The sequence below is a fragment of the Macadamia integrifolia genome, chromosome 13 (genome assembly GCF_013358625.1).
Source record: "Macadamia integrifolia cultivar HAES 741 chromosome 13, SCU_Mint_v3, whole genome shotgun sequence".
NCBI lineage: Eukaryota > Viridiplantae > Streptophyta > Magnoliopsida > Proteales > Proteaceae > Macadamia > Macadamia integrifolia.
The window spans coordinates 11,548,842-11,558,067 of NC_056569.1; the positions used below are offsets into that span (position 1 = coordinate 11,548,842).

At 37.8% G+C, this 9,226-nt stretch overlaps 1 protein-coding gene across 3 annotated transcripts in view; it reads left to right on the forward strand.

The window, feature by feature from the left end:
• Nucleotides 1-9,226, forward strand: part of LOC122058769 (gamma-glutamyl hydrolase 2-like) — a 23,169-nt gene continuing 13,943 nt past the window's right edge. Inside the window, exons 1-8 of one of the 3 annotated variants that reach the window (XM_042621441.1) lie at nt 1-123; nt 268-668; nt 1,337-1,423; nt 2,125-2,214; nt 3,865-3,959; nt 6,769-6,829; nt 8,562-8,651; nt 8,771-8,833. In XM_042621441.1, the coding sequence (XP_042477375.1) occupies nt 282-668; nt 1,337-1,423; nt 2,125-2,214; nt 3,865-3,959; nt 6,769-6,829; nt 8,562-8,651; nt 8,771-8,833 (873 nt within the window). In that variant the 5' untranslated portion in view covers nt 1-123; nt 268-281. Of the gene's footprint in view, nt 669-1,336; nt 1,424-2,124; nt 2,215-3,864; nt 3,960-6,768; nt 6,830-8,561; nt 8,652-8,770; nt 8,834-9,226 lie in introns of all 3 variants that reach the window. The other 2 variants (XM_042621440.1, XM_042621439.1) reach the window with 2 other exon arrangements.

Genomic DNA, 9,226 nt, shown 5'->3' on the forward strand with positions numbered 1-9,226 from the left:
ACATAAGGCATTTCACTCTCATAATCTCATTTGGTTCAGTGCCGAACTCTGATCTGAATTCTGACCTTTCTTTGTGGTTTTGCAAAATCCAGAAGGGGAATTAGCTTTCGCTGATCATCTCTGGTCTTCTCCGATTCCCGCGCTCTCTCTCTCTCTCTCTAACCCTAATTGCAGTAGTAATTTACTTGCTCACACTTGAGATATTCTGCTTTCAGAAAATGGATTTGCACTCTCGACTTTTATGTAACTCTACCTCCGATTGCGCAGATAATCGCTGTGAAATGCCTAAAGACAACGATTCTGCATCTACTTCGACATCATCTTCTTTATACTCTTCACGTTATGCAGAGATATTGAATTGTTTATGGATTCCTCTTCTGATTTCTTTCTCGAAAGAGCTGAATTGTGCCAAGGCTCAGACAATTCTTCTCCCTGGACGGTCTAGACTTGATTCCTCGCGCTCTTTTAGCTGTTCGTCGCCTGATCCGACACTGTATTTTAGGCCGGTGATCGGAATTTTGAGCCATCCTGGTGATGGCGCTTCTGGAAGGCTTAATAATGATTCAAATGCTTCGTATATTGCTGCTTCGTATGTGAAGTTTGTAGAATCTGCTGGTGCTCGTGTTATTCCTCTCATCTATAATGAACCACGGGAAGTCCTCTTCGAAGTTAGTATATTTTCACTCTCCTAATCTACTGAAATGTTCTGAAATCTTAAAATACTTTGATTCAAGAACAGGTTTGGCCGTGTCTGAAGGGAATTTTGAGTTCATAAACATGTCATTAAAAGTGTAATTTCTTGAAAGTCAGTAATTATGTTGCTATCTTGAGTAAAGGAACTGTGGAGATCTTGGTGTACTGTGTCCGTGTCCTACTGGAAAGTGGTATCTCGTTCTTCCGACGCTTCTAAACTTTTAAATTGTTGCTGGCTTGGCATTCCATTGGAAGAAGGAATCAGGGAACTATTAAATCATTAGTTGCTGCTTTACTTATTATGATAGTCTCTAGGAGTGTGAGCAGGGAAGCAGTTTTCTGTAGTTCAGTTAGTATTGTGATGACATATAGTAATTGTTATATTTTCCTTTAATGCTTAAGCAAAAGAAGTCCGGTTTTTTTAGCTACTAGTGGCTATGTGTAAACGTCCAGAAGAAAATAATAATTTTATTGTCCATGTAGAGTAGATCATTGGTTCTTTAGCTTCTGCAGATCACAGGCTGCTTTTCTCTCTTGTTTTTCCATTGACTATTTTCTCGTTAAGATTCTTTAGCTGAATAACGTCTTTTTTATTTTAGGCAAATTGTATGGTTTTTATATAGACATCCCCATGTTATTGCAGAAGCTCAATCTGGTCAATGGAGTGCTCTTTACTGGAGGATGGGCCAAAAGTGGTTTGTACTATGAGATTGTACAGGAAATTTTTGAGGTACTCATACTAGAAATTTAATGAACTTCATTATTCCAGATCAGCCAATTCACCATGCTAAATTTCACTAAAAAAAATATAAAAAAAGAAGGAAAAAATAACCATGTGAATGTGATCTTTCCATTGGATTTGCTGAGAATATATTGATTATTGGATCAGTTCCATCAATCCATATCCAGGATGGAAAATATGGATTAGGATCACCAATTGTTGAAACCTTGCACCAATGCCCTGCATGTTCAGCTATTTGTATTGCTACTTAAAATTTCTTTTTGTCTTGACACGCAATGGTTTTAGCTACTGATGCAGGCAGAAAAGGGGTTAAGGGCTAAAGCACATTGTGGATTGAAGTGCTTACATCTTATCATACACTTAAGAGCTTTCTAAACTGGTCAAAGAAAAGATCCAAAAATTCCTAACACCCACCCCCCCCCCCCCCCCAAAAAAAAAAAAAAAAAAAAAAAAGGAAGTTAAGGTGTTGAATGACTGCTTTAATAATTGGTGCTTATACCATCAACCCAGTGAAAGAAAATAAAATCAATCCTCCAGCAAAATTGAAATTTTATGACTTCCTGAAATGTGGTTGCTCTGTTACAAAGTGGGAGAAATTTCATGTGCATAGAAAAATGCATGTGAATATTATCTTACCAGTTACTATCCTTCCTGAACAAAAGGTACATTTTTGTTTTCTTCTTTTGCAGAAAATTTTAGAGAAGAATGACTTGGGAGACCATTTTCCTTTGGTCGCAACTTGCTTAGGATTTGAACTTCTAAACATGATCATCAGCAAGGTAATCTATCCTGCTTAGATTTGTTTGGCTCCATTTTGGCAATACCTTGCAGCTTTTTACTACTCAATACAACGGGGTTTTTATTCTTGTGAAGTTTTATCAGTTTAAGATGAAGAATGCTATGTGGAACATGTAAACATTGAATCAATACTAGCTTAAAATTGTAGAGTGCTGAGGTTGACATTATAGGGTCTTCAGAATTTAGTTTAGTTCAGGGAGTGTGAATAATATAATATTTTTTCTGTTTTCCTCCAGTTACACTGACTCCCAGTTCATATTTTAGCTCACCACTCATCAGAAACTACTAAACTTGGGTTTCAGATACAAATATTCGGAGATTCTCTCTCCACCCCCCCCCCCCCCAAATTGACTCATCTGCCACAACAAACAAAGATGTCCCTTTTTTTTTTTTTGCAAACCCTCTAATCTTGTTTGTCAATTATATGGACTGCTTTTTTGTGCATAAATTGGAATGTGACCGTTTGTGAATATGGTAGACCATATTTTCGTTGAAACTAACAGTCAAATGTTAGATTTTGATCTGACCAACTTATTTGGTTACAACTATTTTTCTATATATCCATTGTAAATTGCTGTTCAGATGCAAGGGGATATCTTCTGGATCCATACTATAGGGGTTGTGCATTGCCCGAATTGGAGTTATTATTAAGTCAAAGGTTTCTCTTGAGCATGTCTACAAAAATAGGTGGATGGTCATACCTAATTGTGCCACATGGAAGGGTCAAGGGTGATGCAGCCATTCTGAAATTAGATAACTAGGAAATGGTTTGGATTGACCACGTTTAAAATTCTAGCCCAAATTCAATCCTTAATTCTGTCGTGTATGTCCATTCATCCCTCAGTTATCCAAGCAATCGTGTACAATACTTTATTTTGCCACATGGTTAACTTCTTTTGAGCTGAAACTTGATATGTGAGCTGGGGACCTTAGGGTCTAGTTGTCCACAAAATTTCAGCCCCGTCAAATCTGCCACATGGTAGAGATAGGTTCTCATTTACCTGCCACATGTGGCTGTCAAGAGAAACTTGACTCTTGCATTAGTAGAAATATTTTCCTACTAATACATGCATATAATGAGGAAATAGGATAAGCTTATGCTTTCTTAACACTTATTGGGTTAGTGGAATTTCTGTTCTAATGTATGGGGCTGTAAGTGAAGTTATTATCTCCACTACACGCACTAAAGTGTATACATTCTATTTAACTGTTTCTTTATCTTCAAATAAGAGTTGAGACTTGGGCAGGTTGGCCATGCTGGGGACTCAATGTCAGCCCAAGTTCAACCTGAGCTACAACTCTAAAGCCCAAGCATTGCTGGGTATGTGTTGGGTTGTACTCCAATGGGTTTCTCTTTCCCATTTTAATCCTTTAGTGGGTTTGAGCTTTTTATCTTAGAAAGTGTAAATTTGAAATTATAGTTACTAGGTCTATTAAAATGCAACCATCCACTTTTTGATGATAGTTTATATTGTGTTAATATTAAAGTTACTTTGTTTAGGTTGAGAAGACTAATCTCCTTGGACCCTTGGGGTTGTTTTAAAGATTTTAGGACTTCTCCAAATCTTTGGTTAACAGATAGTTCTAATGATTTTCTTCTGAACAAAATTTTCTTTTTGCTGTGCTGTTAGGATGTTAATTTTCTTGAAAGGTTTAATGCACAAAATCAGCCATCAACTCTTCAATTCACGCAAAACATAAAAATTGAAGGCACGGTGTTTCAAAGGTATAAGCTTTCCAAGATATGTCCTATTTCTTGCAGTGTGACTATATTTTCCTATGTTTATTTCTTTTATTTGGGTACCAATTTTTGGCCTTGTCTATATTGCAGTAGTACATCAACTATTTAAATACTTATCAACATGTTTGAATTTGAATACTGTTAGTCCGACATTTTGTTTTCTATCTTTAGGTCAACTATGTTATCTTAATATATAAGGATGATAGAATAGATGAAATAATTCTATCCATTGGGTGGATTGAGATAAAGCCAAGAATAAGTATCTTTTGTTGGTGTTCGTTCTTTGGGAACAGACATGACAGGCTTTTGGATCTTGGTTTTTGAATGCCGCAAGATGCATGCATTCCTAAAAGAGCCTGTGGAGTCTAGTTTCCATTATGACAATAAATGGGTGAGAGCATGGAGTCTCATCTCATTACATGTCTATGGACACAGTGATATAGGATTTCCAGAATAGAATCGGGTGCTGCTTTAGTTTGTTGGGGTTGTCGCACCTTTCATGGATGGAATTGACTCAAAAGAGGAGATGAGGCAAAAGGAAGGGAGAGAGGCACTTTATGTTCACTGACTAATGGGTTTAGTCACCTAAGGAAGTTAGAGTTCAGAATACCTCATGCCCCAATGACAAACGAACTACTGTCAGGCATTTTCGGGGAGTAGCCCACTTCTTCATACACTTCCTGGCACATACATTAAGGGAGCCATTGAAAAGTGAATGAAACACCAGAAACACCAGAAACGGGGACTACCAGAGCAAAGATTCCAGAATCTCAGGGATTAGGAACAATTCAGAATTGGAGGTTTAATTACTTATAACAAAGACAAGTCTGATATGAAGGAAACCCTGGTCGACTGGTCTGTTTAACAAGGAGAATAGTGCAGTAAAGTTTGATTAAAATCCAATGATTAGATGTTTAGATACTGAAGAATCCTACTGGAACTAGGACTTTCACCCTGAAAAATTAGTAGAATTGATGGACAGGTTTTAGGGTTTGAAATCAGAAATCAATGTTGAACTGCTAATGGATTTATCAGTAAACCGACCTTGCAACCAGAATTGTAGAAATTAGATTTAGAAAACCAGAAATGAAGAAGTTAGGTAGAACCAGGATTAGAAAATAGATTATAAAATTCATGTTTTGAAACATAATTGAAACTACTAGAAACAAGAAGTCAGAATATTAAACTGAAAAATAATATATTAGAATCTTAGCCAACTAAATAGTATTTAGCGAACTAGAACAGAGCTAAGAAAGTAGAAGAATAGTAGCTGCAGGTTTGGGAAACGTTCAGAGACTGACTTGAAAATCAATGGAGGAGCAGATAGGAGAGAAAATACCGATCAGGAATCCATCTGATTGAAGGTCTGGAATCCCTCATCATTTCTTCTTGGAACCTACAGGTTGACCTCATCCAATCCTCTTGACGGCTGTATGGCTTCCCCCCTCCCCCCCCCTTTGTTGGCCTGGGATGGTTAGGCTTTGTTTTTTTGTTTTTTAGCCCCCCCTGGGTTGGCTTTTCCTTGTTGGCTTAGGCCTTCCCTGCCCACGATTCTCTTAATTCATCAAATCGTGGAATAGGGCCTATCACCTCACATACGTATATAGATTGGGTAAAACCAATTAAGACTCCACAAAGGAAGCCTAATAATTTCCTGGACAGGAAAGGAAATCGAAACAAAAATAAAGACCGAAAAACTCCTCCAATCGCAGGCTATGATGGAGTCCTGATGCTACTACGACTCTGCTAAAGAAAAGAAAAGAGACTTAGAAACAGGACTGAAATTTATGCTTATCCCAGCCTGATTAAAAAACTTAATAATAAATAAAAGAAGAGAAAAAAAAGTCCTAAACAAGCTCCATGATTCTGGTTATAAGGAGAACTGGAAACTCAAAACCGCAGGCCAGAAAAGGACCAGAAAACTGGCCAAACTGGATCCGCAGGCTATAATTCTGGCCTGGTACTCTTCCTGCAATGGTGCTTGAGTCGGATTCTGCATCACTGACCCTAAGCAAGAGGCATTGAATTCTGAGTTTCTCACTATAGTAAAAAGGGGTCCCACTTCAGAAAACCTAACTGAATTAATGGAAAAAAAAATAGAAAAACTTAAACAAACTTAAGCTCAAGAAATCACCCACGTCTGACCCAATAGAAAGCTGAGCTGGCTGTGGGCTTGGGGTGGGGAAAATCTCAAATATGGGGTTAGGTTGGGCTTGGGTTGGCTTGTCCTCATAGACCTTTGATTAGGCTAGTGCCACCCCTGAAGCCTGCCACTATGGCTCCTCCTGGTGTGACCCCTAGTAGCCATGTTTTGGCTTTATGCCCAAGATTTAAAAGGAAATAAAATGTTACACAATGATAACACCTAATAGTAATTGACTGGTTGCACTGATTGACTTGATTAGTAGCACCTGAGTGTCTGACTTGCTGGTGTACTCTAGTCATGCATGAGTTGGCCTCTGTCCATAAATGCCTTGGTGATCATTTCAGCAGTGCTCTGATAACACTTGAGGGACATACAATAAGAAATGGTAAGTTCTGTCTTTGTTGGTTCCATAACCTGGATAGGATCCCGAATTTTCCCACTGACCTTGTCACAGCTAACCATGGATCTGCTTCAAAATGTTGTGATGTGTGCAGCTTCACTATGATATAACAAGTCAAAATTTTTAATATTACACTCACTATACTCATGGATGCTAATTTTAAACATTATATCTGTAGTGGGACTGGTTATTCAAATTGTATTCTGTTAGCTTCCCATGCAATTTAATATGAAATTCTGGTTGTGCAGATTTCCTCCAGATTTACTTAAAAAGTTGACTACAGATTGTATTGTCATGCAAAACCATCAAGTAAGTTCGAAATCACTTTATGTAACTGCTTTAGACATATATAGATTGGTTGTGGCAATTCTTGTCAGATAATGAGACTATGGGAGAACATGTATTTCTATATAGGCCCTGTATGTTTTGTCATAAAAGTTTCCTTGCAAAGGATATTTCACGTGAAAATTTCCTCCATGTATTTTTTTTTTTTTTTAAACATTAACGTTGGATATATATATACACTTTAATGGGCTTAAATAATGGGTTGGATGTAGGAATTCAGGATTTATTTCATTAGTTTAATATGAGTATTTTATTTCATTAAATAATTATCATTACTTGGTTGTTAAGGAGAGGATAGAGGCTGATGTGTTCTAGGGTAGATAAGGTGAGGTTGATAGAATATAATGCCCACAGGACAGAAACACAAATATCTAAGTCAAAACACAATATGGCAGAATAGTAAAAATCAAATAAATCAAAATCCGACAGTGGGATGGGACTGTACATGCCAGATCATGAATTAGTGACTGCATCCAATCTCCAAAATAGTCCCAATTGTTTTGAGCTTTCTATCTTTGGAATGGGATATTTACGGAATCCCCATGAATAGGATCAAACCTTATTCCATGGTATATACATGAGATCCCTCTTTCTTATTTTTAAGCAAGCCCCAAGAAACTTTTGATCAAATAGCCGTCTTCCTAGGGTGACCTCGATTATGGTCTTAATGTCCAAGTTAAAGGTAACTCAGATAGTCTTACTCTCTTATCTAGTGGACTAGTAGAGAAAGCTGCCCTTTTTAGGAATAAAGGATACTTTACTGCATGATGAGGATTCTACAGCAGTCCATACAGCTGTCAACACAGGAGTGCAAGCCAACCAGTTTGAGCACTTGATCTCCTGCGGAAGCAGTTTTTCAAGAAAGTTTTCTGTGCAAGGTTTTGGGCCTAATGCTAGAGAAGAGGTCGCTGTAGTTGTATGAGTTCATCTACAGCTGTCCATGCAGTTGTCGACACAAGAATGCGAGCCAACCTCATCTCAACAAATCTACTTCGGCACTTCTCTCTTGCGGAAGGAGTTTATCAAGAAAGTTGTGTGTGAGGTTTTGGGCCTAATGGTAGAGAAGAGGCTGTTGTAGTTGTACAAGTTCATCTACAGTTTGGGCCGCTTCCCTACCAGGTGCTTTACCTAGTTAGCCCTTTAGCACATTGTGACATTTTCTTGGGGACCGTAGTAGCATAATACTGATGTCTTCTATGATAATGCATTATCAGAACACCATCAAGATGATACAAGGAGAGCGGACATATCTGTCACTACAAGCATTTTGTGATCGTGACCTAACTCTGTGGAGTCGAGTTCTTTGAAGAGAGGGAGATTTGATGCAGTTGCACTTCCATGGTTGGACCGGCTTTTCTTAGTCTGGAAACCCCAGCTAAGAAAAACCTGGACCAAACCTTGTTTTAAATTCCAGAAATGTCCTTTCCCTGAAAATTACTTTCCTATTTAGTCCTGTTCTTGTTTACCATTCCTGAAGTGGTCCTGAGCTGTTCTGAATATTTACGAAATTTCCACTGATCACTTTATTTTGAATTTTATTCACTTTGGAGGGACCATAACCACCTAATCAGGTTTCAGACCCTTGGGTTGCATTATAATTTCAATCTCAGGGTTTCAGATTATTTTCTGTCCTTATTTCAAGAGAGCTTGCACTTTTCTCTCAAAGAGTAACATTGAATCCATCTGAACGTGACAGTATGGTGTATCACCTGAAAAGCTTCAAAAGAATCCTTCTCTATCCAGTTTTTTCAAAATCTTGACAACCAGCGCAGATGAAGATGGTAAGGTAATGAAATGAACTGCTGATTGTTTTCCCTTTTTGTATTGATCACTCTAGTATATTTTCATATTGAATTATTAATGCTTAAAGATGGATTCTCATTGTTGGTGCATTATTTATGCCAGGTCTACGTGTCAACTGTTCAAGCACGGAACTATCCTGTGACTGGCTTCCAGTGGCATCCAGAGGTGTTTCCTGTACTCCTTTTGACTGTGTACCGTAGTGCATGCTTTTGTTTATTATGCTTTGTAAAATTTTCAGATCTCATATGAGCCTCAGTATACTTTTTTTTTTCCTGTTGATGATTCTTGGCACAAGTTCCCTTTGCAGTCAATTGCAACTTGCCTTACTGCAAAAAAATATCTTTCTTTTTTACTTTAATTTTTAATATTTGTTTACTTCTTCTTGGGTGAACAAGTGGAGTCAGTTGTTGGTTGTTTACTGTAATCATGGAGGCTTAAAATCAGGTCTCCAGCATCATAATTCACAACAATCTTAAATTATCTAAAACGCTAGTTCATTTCTTTTCCTTTATTTTCTTATGGGCTCTTTCTCCCTCTCCCACCACTCCCCCACCCCCC